Here is a 25,137-nt window from a genome sequence, read left to right as displayed (position 1 = left end):
TTAACATCAATTTAATACAATTTACATTCAATTCAATCCAAGTTACATCTTAGGGAAAATTATCGTTTTGCCCCCTATAATTTTAATTAATGACAATTTCGTTCCTAGGCTCGGAAAATGAAATTCATGCAATTTAATCCTTATTTCAAGCCTAGCCGAATTTTACATGTATCAATAGCACATGCGTTTCACAAAAATTAAAATTTTTCCATAAATTTTTACATTTTACAATTTAGTCCCTAAATCACATTTTCATCAAAATTCCTTTAACAAAAGTTGTTTATCTATCAACAACCTTTCATTTTCTACCATAAAATTTCATAATTCAACTATATTCATCCATGGCAAAGTCTTAGAACTTTGATAGCTTTGCAAATTAATTCCTAAAATAGCTTAATTATGCTATTACAATCTTGGAAACATAAAATGACTAAAAACGGGATAAGAATTCATACCTAATTAAGCCAAGAAACCTTGATTGAGTTCTTTTCTCTTAGCTAGGGTTTTCATAAAAAATTTGGGAAAGACGATGATAAATCTTGATTTTTTTGTTATTTAATTATTTATCATCTTTTTATCTTTTTCTTTCCAATTTCATCCTTTTCTTTAATTAAATTTCCATGGATGAATCATCATCCTTATCTACTAACTTCTCTTAATGGTCTATTTGCCATATAAGGACCCCAAACTTTGAATTCTATAGCTATTTAATACATATAGCTACTAGAACTCAACTTTTACATTTCATGCAATTTGGTCCTTTTCATCTAATTAAGCATCAAATTGGTAAAATTTTTTTAACGAAATTTTCATAAGATTTTCCTATATAATTCAGATCATGAAATAATATTAAAATAATTTTCTTTTTAAACTCGAATTTATGGCCTCAAAACCACTGTTTCGATTTCACTGAAAACGGACTATTACAGATTAAATTTTAAAAATTGAATGTGCCAAAGTGAGAAAAAAAAATCAAAGTCAAAGTGTCAAAATAGATAAACATTAGCAACTAAATCTATCATTATATCTTTTAAGTTTTCAAGGCAAGAGGGAAAAATGCTAATCTATAAAATACTTTCTTTTCGATTTTAATTATCATAGAGTAATGAAGAATTTACACTCTTGTTCTATTTTTTAAGTTTATTTTACTAGAACAATTCATATAATGTTAAGGTATGCTTGGTAAAGTGATAAAAGATTTAAATGCATGGAAAATAATTTTAGTATTTAATTTTTTAATGTATTTAATTATAAATATTTTTTTACATGAGAAATCAACAAAGATGAGTAAATAAGGATAATTTTGGCGATTCACCTTAGTAGGGTGGATAGTCGCCGTAACAAGTGGATAAAGGGGCGGAGAGAGTGGCTGACAACACGAGAGAAAGAGTAAGCATGGAATGGAGTGTTTTGTTCTGTTGTTGTCATCTGTCTCCTTAGTGCAATGGGAAGGCTTATATACATGAGACAAGAGGTGTGCCATGTGTAAGGATCTCACTAGCAGCACAGTCACATCTTGTCCTGTCTTGTAGGGATGGTGATGTTACCTCATAAGTTAGTAATTTGATGTTATAAGACAACAAAACAATCAAAAAATGCAATGTTTGTCTGGTGTGATGTTTGCATGAAACGTGTGAGGCTTGTAGAGGTGGTATAACAATTGCCCTCCCAAGATGATGAGAGGTTATAAAGTGATCTCTATTAAGTCTGCTAGAAGGTCCGCCAAAACCCATCCAAGTTGATTGGAGTACTTTGTAATTTCGCAAATTTACAACTCCGTAATTTTAAAATTTCAAATTTAAAGTCAACATAAGGTTGGCTTTTAAAATTAAACACTATGAAAATTTTGCAAATGTGTGTTAAATAGAGGTGATTATGTGCTCGAGCCAGACTCACACAAAATTTTAGGCCCGTTTCTTAGGCTCGGGCCTGACTCAGTCCGAAATATGGGCTTAAAATTTTGTCCAAGCTCGGCCTGAAAGAAAATTGTTAAGCCTGAGCCCGTTCTGGCCCGGCCCATATTTGATTAAAAATAAAAAATATATATTTAATATATAATTCGAATTAAAAATCCAAAAATATATATATATTTAATAAAAAGTATATTTGATTAAAAATAATATATATTTAATATATAATTCAGGCCAGGCCGAGCTGAGCTCGGGCCAAAAAAGTCTTACCCGAGGTCCGACCTATTTTCTAAACGGGTCTTATTTTTTGTCTAAATCCATATTTCGGACTTATATTTTTACCCAAACCCTCTCATTTTTTAAACGAGCCATCGGGCCAGGCCGGGTAGCCTAACCCATGATCACTTCTGGTGTTAAATGGTTACACGCCTCTTTGGTAACCTTGGTGATTTGGTAAGGATTGGGAATGATGTAACGCTGCTACATGTCCTTCTATGAGAGGTTTCTTTCTGCAAATTGTTGAGAAACGTACGCAAGTGTCAAGCGTGTTTGCTTAATTGTCACGCAATGGGTGTAAACCAAGATCCATGGCTGCGTTATAAATAGTGGGAGTCAGGGATTTATCTTTTCACTTGTTTAACTCTATTTTTTTTTTCTTTTTTGCTACGTCCAAATTTCTTTGAAGTTTTGTCCAGCCTTCTACAGATTTACCTTTAGTGTTTTATTAGGATTGTGTTTTGTGGCAGTGAGAATTTCTTCATTTAAAATTTGGTAGGCTCCGTTTCTTTTTCCTTTGTTGTTCGGATATAATGGCTGGGGATAACACATCAATTTGTACTGGGACAGTCAAGAGATCACCCCATGATGTTTCGATTGAGAGTGACAAATTTGAATGTACTACAACAATGGAGGAAATGAGATATCTGTTGGAATTCTAACTTCAAATATGAGTTTTCGATTCTCAAAGGGAAGCATCAACTAAGCAAAGCAAGTTTGGAGAGGGAAGGCTCAACATACTTTTTGGTGTCCCCATATTTGTTCGAAGCTGGCAATTAAAAGGAACGTCCTGGTGAACTCTAGTGGCATACTTCATAATCATCAGAAAGGGGAAGAGCCATTAGAAGGGATTGAGCAACCCAACCCATAATGATTGGTATAAATATGAATCTAGGATGAAGATGAGAGTCAATAATAAGACTCCAAATCTTTTTTTCTTTTTTTCTCTGTTAAAAATAATATTAAAATAATCCAATATAGGATATTGCTAACAAATGCTCAGAGATATAGTAATATATTTGTCTAATGTATGTTGAATGTCGAATAGGAATTTATTTGTCTACATATTTGAAAGGTTGGGTAATGAAGCCTGAATAGGAATGATGGTGAAAAAAGAACAAAACAATCTTCATTGTTTATTGGTCTACTGTATTTCTGAAACGAATGGGTTAATAATCGAAGAGCCAAATACAAACAGAGACAACTTTAACTCCCTTGTCCAAGTCTACTGTGTAATTCAGCTACAATGACCGAAGGGAACCAAAATTAAAAGCCTTTTTTTTACTTGGTATATACTCTGTTTTTCCCAATCTTTTCTACCTCAGCTACACTCAAATGCCTAATTCCATTCTCCTTCATCCGTTTCTGCCCCTCTTTCAGGCTGTCTTCAAGTTGGTCCTTTTCCATCTTCAACAACTTCAAGCTCTCGCTCACCTTCGGAAAGAATCCTTCCGGCCTCAAACACCATGCCCTAAATACCCCCCATACCACCTCTACATCATACCCAAATCTCTCCACCCCCTCCTCATGGAACTTCACATTGCTCATAAGAATGCCGTTAAATATCAATTTATCCACCCCCGCTGCCAGGCTCCTCCAGATTCCCGCAAAGTCTACCCTGTTTAAATTTTCTTCTATTACTGCCATTTTCGCCTGCAAATAATCCAGGGCCCCTATCAATGTTTGTGATACAGTCCAACCTTCTTCACTCTTTTCCTGCCATTGTCTTCTGTTCTTTATGTAATCTCGGCAGCGGGCATCAAATCCTCTTAAAATAACCATAGTTATCTTCTCAACCCACTGTGTTCTGAAATCTTCAAACTTCACAATCTCCTCATGGAAAATACCATTTCCATACTCTTCAATTGGAACCTTGCTACCACTATTTTCAGCAACAGACTCTCCAGGATGCTCACCTTGATCCAATCCCATCTCAAGGAAAAAGACATCCTCACACCATTCTTTTAAAATAGATTCGGAATAGTGAGCTGCATTGACAGAGTTTGAAACTTTGATTAGAGCATCATCATCAGTTAAGGCAGTCAATCCTTCAGCTTCTTGGCATCTGAGAAGTAAGCAATCCAAAAAAAATTTTATGACCGGTGTACTAGTTAATCTCAGAAACCTTGACCTCAGAGAAACTGTAGGCAACAATCGACACCGCTCAATCAAAGATGATAAACACGTAAAAGTAATGCTGGAAACTGCAGGGGATTTATAGTCATCAGAATTAGAGAGATCTGCCCCCTGAACCTTCTTAGTCCAGTTTCTTTCTTCATCTATCTCCGGTTTTAGTTTTTCCATTGCATCATCTAGCTCTATTTCTGCCCACATATCAAGCCAGTCAGGTCGATCACAGAACACAGACAGAGATGAAATCTTACGCGGAGTCCCATCTTCCAGGAGGGAAAGCAAGATCCCAGATTGTTCTACAAGAGGCTTTATCCGGTTGTCAAAAGAGACCATCAAGTCAATAAGATGGAGCCAAGATGTCCTAGCCTGTGATCTAATACCAGTCACACTCTCTTCCTCCAGTTGACCAATATAAATAGGGAATATCTCTTTCGCCAAGTATGTTGATAAGGATGTTACCATTGCAGAAATCCATTCTTCTTTGCAACTGTAACCAGTTAGCATTGCCTCGTCAACCAATGGCTGCAATAACTCATCCATTGAATCAACATAATCCCGTGTAATTTTATATACCAGAGCAAAAATGAATTCTGGTTTATCAATCCACTTTGAAAAGTGGCGTTGGCACGCAACAGATACAGGAATGACAAGCTCTTCAATTGCCCAAAGTGGTTGGTGAAGAGCGACCTCCCGATTATGGCCCTCAAGTTGCCGTGATTTTCTTTGTCTCTGCAACTCCTGCAGGCGGCACAGGGCAAAAAAGTTTTCACAATACCGACGTTTGAGATCACCATGCATTGTGAAAAGAGGATTTGGGACTTCACTTGATTTCCTTGCATCCAGACTTGAGGAAGTCAAGTTTGAAAGTGATGGTGGCCATCCAAAGGATGTGAGAAGGGCTCGGTGATCAGCAATTGCCTGGGGTCTTAATATTGCTAGAGCTCGATCTACTCTGTGATCAACAGCTGAGACTAGACGTGCCCATTGAGGCCGTGCCTTCGTGACTGAAGTTAACAAGTCTTCGGTCACTTTGAGTGTTTTAATAGCAACCATGCGGGTCTCCTGCAACATCAAGAAAGAAACAGGTTTAGGGAAAAAGAATAGTTTCCATTAGATGGTGTGAATGACTGTATTTTTCTAGTGCTTACTTCTGAATTTTGCGCGGAAGAATCCTTTCTTAAATTTTTGTTCATAGTAGAAGAGACAGCATCTTCAATATCACCGATTAAATTATCCAGCTTTGATGCTACCTCTGGTAGAAAAGATAGTTTTCAAGGAAAAAGGCATCGGTGAGAGCATTAGATCACAATTGCGTAGAGGCAACAAAAAGGAAGTTACAAAAGAGAAAAACTAACTAAAATTAAAAATACAAGAAAAAGCTAGCTAATTTTGTTGAAGATCTTGCTGATTAGTTTCTTTTCCAATCAAAGCAATCCTCTTTGTCCATTTTCAAGAGGATATAGTCTGATCTTTAGCATAAGAATATGTCAAATTGATCTCTACAACTAAGACAAGAACCTAGACCTATAGTCAACAAAATCACCTAAATAAAGCTTAAAAAGGGATCAGCATATGCCAATAGCAGCTGCAATAGTGATATCTATAGTACTAAACCACCCTAATCATGCCAATAGCAGCGAAAGGACCTTTGTGACACAAAAGCACTAACAGCAGCCGAGTTTTCAGTCTAGTATTATATCTGATTCTAAAAGGACTGAACAAATGCGAGTACAAACTATGCTACCAAATATAAATTTTGCCTACTAAACTCAACTGCTAAATTTTCTCATTACACCCAATTGCTAAATGTTTCTGCAAGAACGTACAAGCAAATGTGCAACTGGTGGCTAATAGACCACCATTGATAGATCCAAAAGCAACACAAATCATAACTATTGGAGATACAACAGTTAGATCAGATTAGCAAATCATTTCAGAAACAATAAGACTCATAAATCACAGCAAAGGAAAATCCGTAGTGATTTAGTCCAGATGTGGATCTAATAGCTTGAACTACTTGAGCTTTAAGGCTCGGTAAACTAAGAATTCTGACCAAGATCTTTCTATTCAGATAACATTTTGTTAATGAAGAAACATGAATGAATAGAAATTACAATTATAATCAAATAAATATTAACATGCATCTTGTAGAAGAAACCAATAACAAGCCAAAAAAATATCAATAAACCAATATAAAGTTGGGTGAGATCTACAGATGGTAGCACATCAACTTGGAGGTATTACCTCCATGTCATTGAGAAAAAGCAACAATGGGCTATCAATATCTTCTTAACAGAAGAGAATAAATCATATTAATGATTAGTAGGCTATGTTCGTTTGAAACTTCTGCTACTTGTAGCTTTCTATATATATTTTACAAGTAACAAGAAAAGAAAGAAACCAAATAGCAAAAGCAGAGTGTAAGCCCTAATATGAACCATTTTACCTCAATTTCGACCATAGAATAACAAAAAACACCTTTCTTTGCATATTGAAACACAACAACTGAAATACCAGAACACTATAAAGAATAATTCTTCTTAACTATCTAAACAAAAATTAAGTGCTTTTGCTTAAATTTAATAAGAATTTTAGAATTCCTATAATCTATGACATTTTAGAACTCTCACCTGCATATGCTCGGACCGCTTCCACTCTGGCCACCTCCTTGGCCAACGACGGCAACTCCTCTCCCAAACCTTCTCCGTCTATAACACAGAAGTTTCCGCATAGAAAAAGAATAAGATAAAACCAGTCCTCTTCATGCACAAACTCAAAAACAAAAGAAGAAGAAGAAGAAGAAGAAGAAGAAGAAGAGAAAATAAATATCAAAATCGAAACTTTGCATTGATGCGAACCTGAAACGGAGGACCGAAGGCAAACGGAGGATCCTAGATCGGTCAATTTCGAATTTACAATGCCGAAGAGGTGGCCGATGCGATTAGAGAAGGAAGCGTAAGATGCGAGGTTTGACTCGAGGGTGCGGTTGAGGTGGACTAGATTTCGTTCCAGATCATCGCACTGAGTCAGAAACTCGGCGACGATACTTGGTGCTTGGGTTAGATCATGGTTGGTGCCGAGTTTAGCGTTGAGGGCGGAGGAAACTGAGGTGGACAGAGTCGATAGTGGAGGGAGACTTTGCAGAGAGTCCATTTGAGTCGGATTTCCGGGTCAAGCCATGGAAAATTCGGGCGATGTGGGAAATTTGATAGGGCGAGGAGGGTAAATAGGGAATTTCGATGTTCAGGATTGGATGGAGATGAGAGACAAAGTGGAGCAGATGGACTGATTCGATGCTTCCATGGAGGAGATACTGAGTGGATTGTTAGCAAAAGAAAGAAACGAGTCGAATTTGGATTGGTATCGGGTCAACCCAACTCCGGGTTGACTTTAAATTGGGCTTGATATTGGACCTAAAGGGCCCATCACTATCTTAATTTTTAATATTATTTTTAAATCATAGTTTATTAGTATGGGTTTGAATAATTCTTCTTTCTTCTGGGTTTTGGTTAGTTAATTCAATCATTTGAGTTAATACTGTATTTGTTTAATGTTATAAGTAATACTAGTTTTAAACTCCCACTAGCCATGGGATATGCCAATGGATTGGTAGATTGTAGAAAGAAAAAACACTCTTCTAAGCAGTGAAATCTAGAAACGCTCAAATACTTCTGTCTATTGTGCTTGTTTCCTCTCTTCCGTGACACAACATTGAATCGTGTCATTTATTTGTCCCATTCAGCCACATATCAAAACTCGACATAAACAATTATTTAGAAATAGCTAGATTGAGTAAGTAAATTCTCTATATAGAAATTCTTTTACGAATGAAATTAAAATTTTGATTAATTATAAAAATGACCTATTTTTTATTATACATGTAAATAACTTGAAATTTACAGTAAAAATTGATGGAGCGAAAAAGTTTGGCGTCGCCAACATGCCTCATCAACAAACTCAACAAAAAATTCATTTTTTGGTGGAGCCATGTAGAATGGCTTCACCTGTATAAATACTCGGGAAATGATGCTATTTCTAAAAAATTGGGGGTTTTTAAAATATAATTTTTTTATGGAGCCATTAAGAATTACGCTACCACTTTTTCACATGTTAGATATATTATTTTATTGGGTGGCTCCATTTAAAATGGCGCCACTAATGTGCGCGGTACCTTTTTTATTTATTTATTTTTATTAATTTAAATATAAAAAAATAATATTTTACTTGATAGAACAATTTTCTTTGGCATGACTAAATTGTTATACATAACCCTCAATGGCAGATCAATCTGAGTTGAAGGAAACAATTTTTTTTTACTTATATTTTGTTAGAGGATGAATGGGAGAGATGATGAGCATTTTTTTATGTATTTATGTATTTGTTTATTTAGTGATTTTTTTTTACTTTGAAGGTAAGTTTTGTTTAATGATAATCTAGTGGAGCTTCGACACCGATAAATTTAATGGTTATTTTTGGATACCAGTTATTTATTTGGTAACGAGTTCAAATTGGTTATGTAAGTGTTCCATTGGCTATGGTAAGATAGTAAAGGGTTCAAATTGGTTATACAGCCAACGGCGGGTGGATTATTTGGGATTCCTTCTGTCAATGGGATGTTTGAAGGTTTTAAGGAATCCCAAATCGAACCACACGGGTGAGATCATCAATATCGATAACATCCAGACTACAATTTAATAGCACTGAGAAACTTGCTTGGTCGACTTGCGGTTAAACATTGTATTTTTTAATTTGTAAAACACAATGTTGTCGGTTTTGAACAAAATCGTTTAATTATGTTTTATTTATAAGACATAATGTTGTAAGACACAATACTGTCGGTCTTGAACAAAATATCATTTTTTTATTTTTAATTAAAAAAATACATTTAAAAAAAACACCTATAACATTGGTGACATCATTCTTAAGGACTCTACCAAATTAAATACTATTTTTTATTCTTAAACTAAAATAACATTTTTTAATTTAAAAAAGTAAAAAAAACAACTATAATAAAAAAAGTTAAAACTAACGCACTCAATAAAATAATATATTTTTAAAATAAAAAAAAAGCGTTGACTTGTTAAGAAGTGGTGGCACCAAAAAATGCATGCAAAGAAAAAAGAAAAATCTAAAAACAAATTCAAGAAAAATACTGCTATTTAAAAATATTGGAGGTTTAAAACCCAATAAAAACCATCATAAAATATATAAGGAAAAACTTAAGCTTTAGGTAAAAAAAATCTAAATCTTTCTAGATTCATATTTTTTAAAAGGAAATGCATGCAAAGAAAAAAGAGAAATTTAATCTCACAAAAAAGAAAATAGAAAGGAGTGAAGCAGGTATACCTATGTCAAAACTGCAAGCAAAGCTCAAAAACTCATACTTTTGCAAGGTATCATAGTTTTCCAGAAAACTCTTGATTGTATGTGTGTTAGAATGACATAAACCAGGAAAAAAACCGTAATACCCTCACCATCAAGAAGCACAAACTGGAAACACACACACATACACGCAAGAGAGGCACGGATTTTCGTCTCTGGTTAGATAGAAATCAGGAGAAGATTTGCTTATTTTGTTAAATTCTTAGTTTGTGCGGTGGTTATGCTTGAAGTAAAGGGAGTGCGGTGATTGTAGTTTACCCTTACATTTTCAAAGTTTCGATGATATACTCAAATTTAATTTTTTTTAAATTGAAAATGAAAAATAAAATGACTATAATAAAAATGTTAATTGTCGAAACCGTTTTTTGAAAATAAAAAATTTTGGTTTCGACTTAAAAATAAAAACAAAAATTGGAGTCGCCACCGATCCTTGGTTAAGGTGTGATCGGATCGGCTCACCTTAAAAAATGACTTTGGTCTACGAAATTTGAGAAAATGGGCTCGGGAGTCAGTTACGCACGAGGAAGGATTAGCACCCTCGTAACGCCCAAAATCGGTACCAAATTGATTATTTAATGTCTTGGTGTCGAAAATTTGAAAAGATTTTAAAAGGAAACTTTTTATTTCATGAATGGATTAAAATAATAAGACAATTCTTATTTCAAAGAAATAAAACACCACACCCAGTACTTTAGGGCACAATGTTTTTAAATCTTCAAAATACCTGAATATTGCCTTTTGTTTTTGAAAATTCTTATTTCGAGAAGAAAATGTCATGACCAGTAAGTTAGGACCCAACATTTTGAATTCCCGAAAATAAGTTTTTTTATTTAAAATTTGCGAATTTATTGCAAAACAAATACTTGGCTTTCTAAATTCATCGAAAAAATAATCGCGATCCAGTAAGTTAGGACATGACCTCTCACGAGAACTATGAATGCCAAATATTTTGGAATTTATAAAATATGATGATTTAAATACTTTGGGAAAAGCAAAATATATTTTTAAAAGGGAGGCTAAAAAGGGCTAAGGTATAACATGAAACGGATACCCTGATTTCAAACATGTATGAATAGATGTTTACAAATATATACAAGTAAGTATAATATGCAGATAAATTTACAAATATGTGGATATAATTACAAAAGTAAAGTAAAACAAATGTTTTTTTTTAAAAGAAAATATAAAAGATATATATGTTTTGTAAAAAATGTATTTATAAAAATAATAAAAAAATATTAAGAAATTATGAAAATGTATATATATGTATATAGAAGTTAAGAAATAAAATGAAAAAAATAAAAAATGTATTAAATGTGTGCAGGTATGCATATACTACATAAAATGCATTTTATATATATATTGTAAAGACATGCAAGTATACTAGGGGAAAAACATGCATATATATGTATTAAATAAGAGAACCACGTATGTACAAATAAAATAGTAACAATAATAAATAATATAATAATAAATAATGATAAATATTTAAAAATAAAAAAAATAGCTAAGATGGACCAAATTGAACTTAAAAAAAAAATAGCGAATTTTGAATAAAATTGTAAAAGAAAAGGGTCCACTTGAACGCGCGCGTAACAACGAAGGACCAAAAGGGAAATTATCCCGTCCCTCCAAAACGCTGCGCAGCAAAGGGGCCAAATTGAAACAAAAATTAAATGTGCGGCCCAATTTCTAAAAAAACAAAACAAGTTTAATTGAAATGCGGTGCAAACAGGTGGGGCTAAATGCGCAATTATACCATCCAAGGCAAAAAGGCGCGGATCCTCCCCTTCGGGTCGGGTCACCGCGCGGGTCACACCATACGGCGCCGTTTTGGGGCCACAGAAACAGCCCTAAACGATGCCGTTTTGCAATCGTTACAAAACCCTAAAATTTTCAAAAACCCAACTCATTTTCCTTTTTTCCAAACAGCTGAGGAGACCTCTGCTAGGGTTTCATACCCAAACACCCCACTTAATGCCGTCGCCGTTCACCACCCTTTCGTCGCGAGCTCATCGCGATCGGTGACCGGAGACACGCCGAGTGTTTTTTAAACCCCTCCTAGCAGACTCGACGGCAAAGGTAATCCCTTCCTTTTCTTTTTTCTTTTTATTTTTTCGCGATATAAAAACCAAGTCAGAAAAAAAAGAAAAAAAATCTAAAAAACTCCAATAATCACCTTTAAAAAAACAAGTTTTTGCTGCTTTTATTCTCGATTCTCTCTGTCAAAAGATCCGTCCTCCCCATTTACATATTAAAAATGGCCTTTTATAGGCCGAAAAAAAGAAACAAAAATAAAATTATTTGCTTGTTTTTCACATCCGGACTCTTTGAGTCCATTTTTACAGGTATCGTGGTGAGCAAACGCGGAAGAGCTGGCCCCAAGACGTGCTGCAGTTGGAGGCTTGCTGGCGGCATTGGGACTATTTACGGCGCTGAAGCAGAGAGGCTACTAGGGTTTCAGCAAATTAATCTTTACTGGGCTAGGGTTAATGAATTTGGGCTGAATTTTGGGTTTAAGTTGTAAATGGTAATTAGGCCTGCTGTGTTTCTATTTTGTATGGGCCCGGGCAGAGAGGAATTGGGTATTACATTAATAGTCAAATTGAGTCTTAACTCGATTACCATGGATATTGTTCCCAATGCAGGAGGATGTGGGTTCGAGTGTGTTAAAATGTATTATCGTCCTATTTATGAGTTGAAGAGGGGTATAGATAATTCTAGATATTGTGTTAAAAAAATTATTTCAAAGAACCATTAATTACTTAATATATAAAAAGAAAATGTATTCATGCAATTGATATTATTTTTTTGGTTGAAACTAGATCAATTTTATTTCCATAATTAAGGTTGATTTTATAGTCAATTAGAAAATGATACGTATCATTAAAAAATTGGGTAAACTATTAAAATAGTCAATTTTGTTTGTCTCGGGTTACATTTTAGTCACTTACGTTATCATTTTGTTTCAAAATGGTCACTCTACAGTTAAGATCTATTACATCCCAAAAGGCAGTCCGACGTGACAGTTAAAATGTGTTTTAAATGCCAACGCGGATGTCCAACTGAAATGAGAAAAGTTAATTTTTTTATGAAAATAGAATACAAAATTTTACCCTAAAACCCAATTTTCTCCAGTTTAAAAAGAAGCAATAGTTGAGTTTTCTTTGTTACAGTCAGAGAAGATAAGAGAAGTGCAAAACTATAGAGAAGAAGAAGAAGAAGAAGAAGAAATGGACGCACCAACCTCTATACTAATTGCTTGCGATTGTGGTTGCCTACAATACATAAATAAACAAAAATAAAGCATGTCTTTTTTTGTCTATCATATCTACAGAAAAACATGAAAAGATGGACCATATTTTTGCAAAAAAAAATAAATCATAATATCTAAACCCAAAATTCAGGTAAATAACAAAAAAAAAACTCATTACTTACTGTAATTCATGTTTGGACCCTCCATCGAACCGATCCTTTGTTCTTTTGTTTTGAATAAAAACTTCAATCGATTGATGGATCACTCAATTTTATTTCTATTGTTTCGATTTAACAAAGATGACTATGAAAATAGATGATTTTTTCAATCAAAATGGAAACGAAAACTAAGAATAAAGGAGACAAAGAGTTTTTTTCTTCCAATTCAATGATTAATCTAATGCATTCGTTTTGATTATTTCGAGAACCCTAATTAACATTTTCCTTTAATTAATTTAGAAAATTTAATTAATTAAATTTAATTAATTAAAAAATCATTTAATTTACTTGAGTGAATATCCACGTTGGCATTTAAAAACCATTTTATCTTCCATGTCGGATTGTTGTTTAGGGGGTAATAAAACCATAACATACATGACTAAAATATAACATTTCAAATATAAGTGACTAAAATGTAATATGAGGCAAACTTTATATTAATATTGAATGAAAAAAAATACTAAAAATTTTAAAAATTAATTAAAAAATTATATTAAAATTAAATGAATAAAAAATCCCTCCCCCCCGGTCTCTCTCTCCATCTTCTCCCTCCCGCTACTTCTCCCTCTCATTGGAGGAAAGGATTAAGCTTTTCATGATCATACATCCTTTCTATCTTTTTCTTTCCCTAGAGGAAAAGAGTATGGAATGGGTAAACTGTTATAAATATGTGTGTGTTCAATAATTGCTTGAGACTAATATTTGGTCGAAAGAAACTTCCTTAACATTGAAAACAGTCTAAAATGTAATTAGACTTTGTTATGGAACTATGCTTTGTTCTACATAACACAAACTTTAACAAACCCTGATGGCAACCACTCAACAAAAGGAACAACAAAGAAAATGGAAGGAAAGTTACAAAACATAATAAAACTAAGAAGGGCCGAAATCTTCAAACCTCCTCTTATGACTGTGTCTGTGGGTTGTAGCAGAAAAAGACTTTATGCAAAACCAGGGTGCCACCGAAACTAGATGCACATGTCAACATCCCATGACGGCACAGTTATACACAAAACTGCTAGAGGGCTTTCTGGCGACCAAGTTCCATTCTAGTGGCCCCTCTTTGGGACCCAAGAGTTGATCTCAACAAACCCTGTACCTAAAACCCTAAGTCCTCCAATAATCATTAGCTGATCCCCGCATGCCCTAAATGCTATCCCCCACCCATTCATTGAGGTTGTACGCTCAGAGAATGGCCCTACCGTTACCCACAAGTTCTTCTTCTTGTCATATTTCTTCACTTGCTTCAGTACATGATCAGCTACATACAACACATCATTCCCAACTGCCACTAGAGGAGGTGCCTCAGCTGTAAGAGGTTCTTCTGTTGGTCCAGCCTCCTCGTTTCGTGCAGGGTACATGTTAGGTATCTCAATCCAAGTCTTGGTCTTCAAATCATACACCTCTACGGATGTTATTGTCTTCAAACTCTCAACCCCAATGCCACCAATAACATAAAACTTCCCCTCCATGAACACCGCAGAACACATTCTTCTAGCCTTATTCATTCTTGGAATGGTCTCCCACCTGCCAGTTTCAGAATTATAAAGCTCTGCTGAGCTCAAAATATTTCCACGCAGATCACAACCACCAGCTATAATTCTGATTTCACCCAGACTAGCAGATGCAAACAAGCACCTGGGTGTATGCATCCTCATCTCGGTTGTCCATGTGTGCGTCAAAATGCTATATTTATAGACAATAGGGTACATTATTTCTTTTCCAAAACCCAGAAGTTGGGTTCCAACAGCCAATGACTCATTATCAGAATACATGAAACATTCATAGGCCTGCATTTTAGGCATATGCATCCATCGACGATGGATTGGATCAAAAGCCTCCCACTCCAAAAGGTTGCAAGAGAAGTAAACCCAATGTTCAACAATTCCCATTTGTCGCTTCAACTTGTACAGCTCACTACTCCGTATAAGAGAGTGGAAACCCGTATTCAAAGTTGAATGATGCCATAATAAGACCTTGAGCAACGGAGGAGACAGTTAATCGAGATGTCTCGCCCAAGCTGGTGGATCAGTAAACTTGATTCTGAATTGTCCGAAGCATAGCGATGGTTTTCTCGTTGGCCAATTTGGGCAAGCCACATATCCTCCCTTTTTTCCTTCTTCTCGTCACCTTTGAGTACTTTGACACCCCTTGTCGCCATAAGATCTTCTCCGTCTTCTTATTAGGTCTAGCTTTGTGAGAGAACCAGAAACCTTCCTTTTTGTTCTTCATGATAATAATATGTAAAATTGATCAGTCATTACATGAAATATAAATATATTATATAAAGAGAGAGAGAGACTAATTTTTATAGGAAATGCATCAATTCACATATCATAGAATTCCATAAAATGCAACAAAAAATTATTATAAAAGCCCTACAGAAATCAATTACAGGAGAGCTGAAATACACTATTCATGCTAATCTCAAGAAAAAAAACTCAATTTAGAAGAAAAGGAATAGCACACTTCTATCAACCCAAACAAAGCCAAAAAAAATTATCACAAAAAAAAATACAAAATAATGCTTATCATCAAAAGAAAGTCTCATAACAAGAATAGTCTAGTAATCAAAACCAAGAATTAAAAAATCAAACAATATGATAAAACTTACAACTTGATGCTCTTTACAAAGCAGAAATAACTTGAAAATTAAAATCTAGAACATGAATGAGAAATGATAATTATCCAAAAGATGTTTCTTTTTATTTCACTTCTATGAACACATATAAAGTTAAGAAACCGTGAGAAAAGGAAAGAAAACTCATCAAAAGTCAATCACATGCCACATCTTTTGACAATAAACAATGAAAATTAAATCTAAATTTAGCTCCAAAATGTAACCAAGATAAACGATCTACCCTTCACTAAAATCAATACATTTCAAATAATAAAAAAAGGGTTTGCTCTCATTTTATAGTAGATGCTGCCCTTAAAGAGAAATTCAATAAAAAAACAAAAAGAAAAAGAAACCATAAGCTTTAACAATGAAAATGAGAAAGTTGAAAATGAATCCACAAACCATCATAAAAGAAACGGAAAAAAGGCTTACAAATTGGATAACAAAGGGCCTGAAGCTTTTAGCTATTATGGGATCAAATTAACAAAACAAAAGCTCAATTTGCTTCAAATTCTCTCTTTCTCTAGCTATAGTTTATATTCACTTAGAGAGTGAGAGAGAGAGAGAGCTTATAAAAAAATGGGTGAAAGAGAAGTGAATTTATAATTGAAAGAAAAAAATATTTAAAATTGTAATTTTTTAAAATTATTTTTAACAAGAAAGAAAAAAAAAGGAAGGAAAAGGTAGGGCCTACAACTTCTATGGAAGGGAGTTGCTGTTTAAGAATTGTGATCCCAACCAAAGGAAAACCAAACTACGAACCATGTTTTCCTCACGTGTTTGAAATTCCAGACCCTCTTTAGTCTTCACTGAAAAATATAATTATTTGTATATTTTGTTCTGTATTTATATTTTTTATAAATTTTTCACATTGTTTTATAATTATATTGTATTTAAAATTATCAAAACTGTTTTTGCATGCATTTTTTTCTTTCCTTTTTTTCTCACCAACCTTCCTTTTATGATATTTGTAATGGTTAGTATTTTTTTAAGTTTTCAAACACAATTAATAGAGTTGCCTATATATTTTAAGCATATATTTAAATAATTATCCTACCATGGGAATTGAATGTGGGTTTCACCTCCTTCCGGATTCATTAAATTGAATATCGATGGTACTTGTAGTCCAGTTTCAGGTTTACTAGCCTCGGCAGTAGTGGCGAGAGATGAGTACAATAATTGGGTGTGTAGAATAGGTAGAAATATCGACAGGTATAGTGTTGAGTAAGCAGAGGTATGGGTAATTTACGACGGTCTTATTATGGCATGGGATGCTAAATGGAGAGATATTGAAACATATTGCACACTTGCTATTAAAGTATCAATGGTGGTTTGATAGGGTATTTACATATAAATTTGGTTCTAAAAATTCGGGAGTTATGTAGTCATGAATGGAGAGTTGGTTTTGAACAGATTCCAAGGGGGTGAATTATGTCACTTACTTGTTGGCTGGAATGGTGAAGGATTTCCCATTTGGCCATAAAACCCTAGCATGTGCATTCCTTCCTCATTTTATTTTAACATATTTATGTCAATTTTACGTAGGGTTTTGATTAAGTTAAACTAAATACATACTATATTATGAAGACAAATAAAAAAATAAATTCAAAAAAAAAGAATTTCATCTAAATTACGATTTCGGTCGAATCAAATTAAATGAACTTGTACTTCAAATTTTAAAATAATTGTATACATTTTTTGTTGTTTTTCAGAATGATCGAACCTTGATTAATGTTCTCTGTTCTATTAATTATTTTGAATAAATCAACTAGTACTTTTCTGATCGGATGTGAATAAAAGTACTTTTATTTTAACACATATATGTCAATAAGTTTAATTGAATTTTAATATTTTAATGTTCATCCTAATTAGGGCTTTGATCGAGTCAAATCAATACTATGGAAACAAATAAAGAAATATAATCGGTAAAGAAAGATTTTGATCTAAATTAGGATTTCGGTCAAATCACATTAAATTAATTTATACTTCAAAAATTAATATTAATGTATCTATTTTTTGTTGTTTTTCAAAACGATCGAATCCTCCATGACCATGAGGTCGGGGGTTTGATCCCTGCCCATGGGAACAGAGTACATTTCCTGGCCAGTCGTTTACCTCTTTGGAGAGCACCTGTGGTGAAAGTATTAGTCACCACTATTGGCAGTGGATATCCTAGTTTCGACAAAAAAAAAAGATCGAACCTTGGTTGATGTTCTTATGTTCTATTAATTATTTTGATTAAAGAAATTAGTACTTTTCTAATCCAATGTGAAACAAAAACCTTACTTTATATGTGGCAATTGGGATTATTTTGAGATGGTGTTTCGGTTTTGTGGAGGGACTAAAAGGTGTTCAACCATTTTCATGGAGAGATTACCAAAAAAAACTCATTTGGAAAGGGTTATGGAAAATTTTTGGTTATCACGGTCATGTTATAAATGCTTTTATTCCAAGAAAACATAGTATGAGAGGACAATGTTTTGGCTTTGTAAGGTTTCCCAAGTTTCTGGAAGCTCGTAGAGCCATCGCCAAGCTTAATGGATATGTTGTGTTTGGAAGTCATGTCTTCACAAGAATGGCCAGATTTAATCAAAGATCGTCTTTCTGGAGAAAATTTAAATCTCAAGAGAAGGGGTTTGACCAAGGTCAAAGGGTGAACAAGGTGGACAACAATAGAAGCGAGAAAGGTACTAAAAAGGAGCAAACACTGATGGAGAATAGTGAAACTAAGAAGAATGGAAATGCCCTTAAGAAAAGTGAAGACTTTGATCAAGAAAAGTCTCTTTTGAAGCTTCAGGTTCGTAGTATTAGAGGGTGTTTGTAAATTTTTTTTATGTGATTGAATGGAATAATTGTATAGATCAAGAATTGGATCAAACCGGAGACAATCGAGAAAAAGACAAAATTGTCGATTAGTCCCTGAAGATTCAATTTGTTTGTTGTTTTAATCAGATAAGTTCATATGGTATTTGTTTATATAGGTTTTTGTACATTTGATTTGTAATTATATATGTGTTTAGTTGTGAATTGGTTCAAAAGGCTAGAATTGGACTAAATTGAAAAGAAATGTTTACATGTGTTAAAGATGCCCTTGTGAACTTAGGAAATGTTAGGATACGATTGGCATGTCAATAGTGTCTTGTCTGAACTTTGCAATTTGGTCATGTTTCGTACTCGGATTGTTTTAAGAGCTTTCATAAGCTCGATTAAGATTCAAAATTGGTCATTTAACATAATTTTGAATATGATAAACTCTTGATTTCATGTATAAATGATTGTGTTGTCTGATTGATTATGGTTGTTCCGAAAGCGAATATAGCATTTCGTAGCTCGGATCGTGTTACAAGAATAATTGGTGGAAACAAAGTCTAGATTGACCAACTTAAGGTGGAAATGTTTGTATGACGATTACTTTATGGTAGGCATCCTACAAAATATGAGCTAGCTAAGAGGGGCTATTCCTCTTTAATTTTACGACTTGCACTTTCTATCATGCAAGTTCAAATTCGATTGATCACTTGTTTATTGAGTGTGATGTTTCATGGAGGTTATTGCAAAAGTGTTGCGCTATTTGGAGTATTCATTTGGTTTTTCCAAAGGATCCAACTATCTTTTTTTCAAACTTGGCTACAAAATTTTTATTTCCGACGAACTAGGCATATTTGGAAAATGTCTTTCTTTGTTATTTCATAGTCTATTTAGATTTATCAAAACGAGATTGTCTTTAATACAAGAGTGGCACCAAGGGGGCAGGCAAGGTCCTTGGCCCCCTTTGGCTTGGTAAAATTTCTCTTTTAATCCTTTAAATTTGTGAACTTTACAATTAATTAAATGCTAAAGATCCCCCCCAAAAAATTCAATCTTCGCCTTCCAATAAAAAGTTTTTATTTTCACCCCTGCTTTAATGGTAAACATCTCAACATTCATTAGTTGTTTGACATCTGTAAGATTAGATTGTGTTGGTAGAGTAAGACAATGTGGTCTTATTCAATACTTTTAGAGGAAAATATTTTTCACAATGATCGGATCTTAATTAATGTTCTTATGTTCTATCAATTATTGAATAAAACCACTACTTCTTTTTTATCAAATTTGAATAAAAAAAACCTTTATCTTAACTTATATGCATGAAAAAGTTAACATAAACCCTCTTGACTTGGTTGACTTTATAATCTTGATCTTAATTAGGGTTTTGATCATGTCAAATTAGATACTATGAAAACAAGTAAAAAAACCATAATCGACAAAAAAGGATTTCGACTAAATTAAGGTTTTGGTGGAAGTATATTAAATGAATTTACTAAAAAATTGATATAATTATATGTATTATTTGTCGTCTTCCACAACAGTGGAATCTAGATTAATGTTCTTCTGTTCTATTAATTATTTTGAATAAAACAACTAGTACTTTATTAATTAAATATGAAAAAACCGTTTTATTTTAACATATACGTCAATAAGTTAAAATAAAATCCTTGACTTTATTAACTTATAACGGTTTAACTTATATGGTTGGAAGAATCAACTTCCAAATTAGATTCACAGAAATCAATGCTTTCATCTTTGGTGTTCCCTTTCTAAGGTGTGACCTTTTCTTTATGAGAATCTCATGTGGTCTGTAGGTTATGGCTCTACAATTCGTGGTTGGAAGGATTCTTAGGTACCGAAAGTTAGTCCTCTTTTTTCTTATGTCCCAGTGCATGCAAGCCTAGATTTGGAGAGTAATTTAAGGGATTGGGTTCTTCTTGGTGGTTCTTGGAATATTGATTTGCTTCATACTTGGCTACCTGATGACGTGATAAAGCATATAGTAAGTATGCGCCCTCCTCATTTTGCTGGTGGTGAGGATAGGATCATTTGGGCTTGATCTGGTTCAGGTCTTTTTCTGTTCGTAATGCTTACTGGGTTTTAAAAGAAGATTCTTGGAGTCCTAAAGATCATATTTGGAAGCCTATTTGGAAATATCAAGGCCCACAGGAAGTCCACCTTTTTCTATGACTTGTGGTAAAACAGAGGCTTCTTACTAATTCAGAACGCGCTAAGAGAGGAATTGGGCAAAACAATATGTGCTCATTATGTGGTCATGATACTAAGGACATTATGCATGTGCTCATTATGTGGTCATGATACTAAGGACATTGTGCATGTTCTCTGAGACTATTCTCTGATACTAAGGGCATTGTGCAATCCAGGTTTTTTTCTGATTCCTTTGAAAATTGGTTTTCCACTAACCTTGGTTTTCATTTCAAGATGCAAGATAAAGGAATTACTTGGTCATGCTTATTTGGATTAATTTCTTGGAGAATTTGGAAGAATAGGAATCTTTTCATCTTCCAAAACATTAATTGGACGACTTATGAAATTGTAAAAGTCTCTCTCAGTTAGGCCAAACTATTTGAACCTTTTCTAAATGAGGCCAAGCCTAACTCAACCAATTGGGAAATTCACTCCCATTATGAAGACAATTGGATCTATTTATTTTCTGATGGAGCAGTGGCTAGAGCTTCTAGAAATGCATCTGTGAGTGGGGTGATTCGTGATCAGGTTGGCAATTGGATTTTGGGCTTTAATCATTATTTGGGTAGATGTTCGCGTTTGGAGGCAGAACTTTAGGGTATTCTTGATGGAATTCTCATTTTTTTTAAATAATGGCTAAAAGAAAGTCATGATTTAGACAGATAACCTTGAGGTGATTACGGTCCTATCCATGGTGGAGTTAGTGGACTCCGGTATTGCCTTGCTTAGAAGAGTTAAACTTTTTTTGTGCTTTGATAGTCAACGAGAAGCCAAGTATGTTCCTAGGAGTGTAATTTAATTGCAGATCAATTGGCAAAGATTAGTCTTTTTTGTTAGACTTCTCTTCAGATCTTTAAAGTACCTTTTGATTTGGTGGTTACGACTATCTAACAATACAAAGCTTCTAGAGCCTTTCAGTAGTTGTTACGTTGTATTTCTGTTTATCATTTTTCACCAAAAAAATGAAAGTTTTAATCGAGTCAATTTAAATACATAGTATTTAAAACTAATGGCAAATATTTCCCTCTCTTCTTTCACTTCTTTCCATAGAAAAGCCCTAGCCTCTCAACTTTTTCAAATTAAATCTTTGTTTCATCGGCAACGTTGGCTTTTGCGTAGGTTGTTGATCACGGTTTCTTCAATATCTTTTGTAGTTCTATTTTTTTAATTTCAGTCCACATTATCGCAGTTTTGTCCACAATTTTGTAGTTTTATTTTGTTTACATTTTTTGTGATTTTTGTTTTTTCCACTCTGTTTTCTTTGAAAACAGATGTGGTTGTATTTTTTCTTTCTATTTTCAGTCATGTCCTGGCATATGTGAAGTTTGTCAATCTAAGGGTGTTGCCAGATCATTTAAGATTTGTTCTCGAAACGCTTTATCATGATAGATCATAGTGATGATGATAGATCCGAGATGATGAGGATGAGGATAAGTCATCTAAGACTTGGCCTTTTGTGCATTTCCGATATAGTGTGTCAAGTTTATTTGATGATGATACCGGTAAGGGTGTAAATTTCAATAATTTGATAAAGTTGATGCAATTGTTCCATTGTTATAGTTAATTTTGTAGCGATTTATTTATAATTTATACTATGTATCATATGAATCCATGTTCAAATGAATCCATGTTACTTTAAATTAGCTTTCCTTAAAATTCAACTTCATGAATTCATAAAAATTTATATATATTTTCAGTAAAAAATAAGAAAGGTGCATTTTTTATTGAGCTAACATAACAATTATTTAGTCAAAACAAGGACTTGCCTTTTACATTCTATAGCTTAAATTTGATGGATGATGATGTTTTGCATAGGCATAAAAAAATTTTTGGACTTCAAACTTTATAAAAATTACATTTTAACCCTCTATTTAATTTTTCGTCTCTTTTAACCATGAACTCGTATTTTTTTTTGTTAAATCACCTAAAATTGGATGGAAAAATTAGTGTTTGTTAATTTTATTACATACCATACATGTAGATTACCACGTATATAACACATCAATATTTAATTAATTTTTAAAATATTTTAAAATTAAACTAAATAAATGAGATAATGATAAATTCTTAAATTAAAAACAATAATTTGTTATTATTTTCTAAAATTGAAAATCTTTTGAGTAATATCGTGGGACGGAAAAAAGGTCAAAATGGTGGGGCCCATTCTGTTGAAATGGCATAGGCAATACATGTGTGTTCAGATTTGGATTTTTTTCTCTGGCTTTTTGTCTTTGTGTTTAATAAAAAGAAAGAATCCTCTTAAGATTACTTACCAATTTAAGAGATTTTTATGTATTTATTTTTAAATGAATTTTAAAATATAACAAAGGTTAATTACCATATATACGTCGTCTAACCATTGGTTAATATATTTACAAGAAGTTTCCCTTTCTCTCTCTTTTTATTTGGATAGACATTCATTTCTTTACTATATTTTTTCCTTTCTCATTTATGTCAGATTCTCTCAGAAAGCTTCAAAAATCTTGCTCTAACCAATCTCCAAATATGAAGAATTTATTATTCCTATCATTCCAGCTCTCTGTTCACACATGGACTGAATTACACGTATCAAAATTTTTATTTTAATTTAATTTTTATATCATCATTTTATGTATATTTATTACATACACAAATAATTATAATTGTAATGGGTAATTCGTAGGTAATGCCTTTAACCCAAAATGATAAATTTACTTTACAAAATTTATCAAATTTTAAATTAATATACCAAAATTTTATAATTCATCTTTAGAATAAGAAAATTAGATAAATTAAACTTGAATTAGGTAAATTTTATAATAAGATAATTTCAATTACAAACACAGTAGCTCCATTTAGGAAATATAGTTTTAAGCAAATATTATTTTTATATTTTCTAAAGTTTTAATTTATTTTAATATTGATTTGTTAAAATTTTCAGAATTTTTATATATTTTTAAAACTTCCAATTTGATTTTCATATTTTTCTTTTTCTTTTTTAATCTTTTACCTATTATTCACTTAATAATAACTTGGTCGTGTTGAGGTGAGAGGTCTCCTTCTCATTGGGATTATTATGCCAGTATCCAAAAAAAAAATTTAAGTAGCAATGTACTACAAGTGCTAATTTTATATGAAAGGTTTTTTTTGATGGGAATTATAAGTCAATTAACAGGTTAATTTAAAATGCATCAAATGTAAATTATCATTCAAATAACCCACAAAATTATGTTACTTTTACATCAGTTTTTATACTTGACCTCACTTGTGGATGCTTAGCCACCATAATCTCTTCTTGCTGCAACCCCACTTTGCTAGAAGCAACATTGTCACATTCTTTACATTATATTATAGAGTAGCATCACACACATTCTCTTACATTCTCTTGTAACACAAATTCTAGTTTTATATAATCCATAAATAAGAAAGGAGAATCCAATTCATTTATTGTTAGAGATTGACCCGATTAAGCAAGAAATAAGTAAAAATAACAGAAGAAATTGAGAAATTGAACACACAAATTTAACGTGAAAAAACTCATCCAAAGAGGATAAAAAATCACGGACAAAGATAATTTTACTATAATGGCAAAAGAAACGAAGAGTACAAAAAGATAATGATAAAAACTAAACCCCGAAAACAAAGAACCCGCAAAACGTAAACACAAAATTCTCTAAATGTGTTATGAGTTCTAATATCTAATGGGTGTATTTTCTAAGGTTGTAAAAGAGCCTATTTATAGGCTAAATTCATATTAAAAAATAATAAAATAATCTAAACTAATCAATGCTTGATTGAGACAAATAAACAGTGTTTAACTATAAGATTATTTCTTTAATTTGACTGAAATATGAGTCATATTTAATAAATCTCCACCTTGACTCATATTTCTACAACACCATCTTTGCCAAAGCTCGTCACGAGCCTATCTTGAACTATGCAGGGAATTAATTGAGTCGAATATGTGCTTAGAAACTGGAAGACTTCTAACCTTCGACTTGTACACTGCCAAATCAAAACTAACACGGGTCTGATTTTCACGAACACAGTACCCTAACTTTTCAAAACCTCCATAAAAAAAAACTCTCTTCAACGAAACGGTCACACATTTTTTCCTCTTATGAACAAGTTGTCTCCGCTTCAAACGAGTTGACTTCGACTCTGTAACGGACGAGGGATGTCTGATTTCACCAGTCACTGTAGAACCTTCTAGAATATAAAGACTGCCAGTTCTTTTACCTTTTAACAAAATGATAGCTTCACGAGATACTTTAATGTCGCTCGACTCGATGTTGATTCTGCATCCTTTCAAGTCTAAAATACTCAAGTAGATGTGATTCTTTCGTA

General features: G+C 33.1%; 1 protein-coding gene and 1 pseudogene across 1 annotated transcript; both read right to left on the bottom strand.

Moving 5' to 3' along the window:
- Nucleotides 1-3,293: 3,293 nt before the first annotated feature.
- LOC107946506 (RINT1-like protein MAG2) lies at nt 3,294-7,679 on the bottom strand. The gene is made up of 4 exons (XM_016880870.2): nt 7,178-7,679; nt 6,950-7,027; nt 5,468-5,571; nt 3,294-5,381 (listed from the first exon to the last, which is right to left on the bottom strand). The coding sequence occupies exons 1-4, from the start codon at nt 7,470-7,472 to the stop codon at nt 3,468-3,470; spliced, it is 2,391 nt and encodes a 796-aa protein (XP_016736359.2). The 5' UTR covers nt 7,473-7,679; the 3' UTR covers nt 3,294-3,467.
- A 6,208-nt stretch (nt 7,680-13,887) lies between these two features.
- Nucleotides 13,888-16,351, bottom strand: LOC121203510 (F-box/kelch-repeat protein At1g74510-like; annotated as a pseudogene).
- Between the last annotated feature and the right edge of the window lie 8,786 nt (nt 16,352-25,137).

This window comes from Gossypium hirsutum, chromosome D12 (genome assembly GCF_007990345.1).
Source record: "Gossypium hirsutum isolate 1008001.06 chromosome D12, Gossypium_hirsutum_v2.1, whole genome shotgun sequence".
Classification (NCBI taxonomy): Eukaryota; Viridiplantae; Streptophyta; class Magnoliopsida; order Malvales; family Malvaceae; genus Gossypium; species Gossypium hirsutum.
The sequence above is the reverse complement of the archived record's forward strand: the minus strand, read 5'-3'. Positions and strand labels throughout refer to the sequence as shown.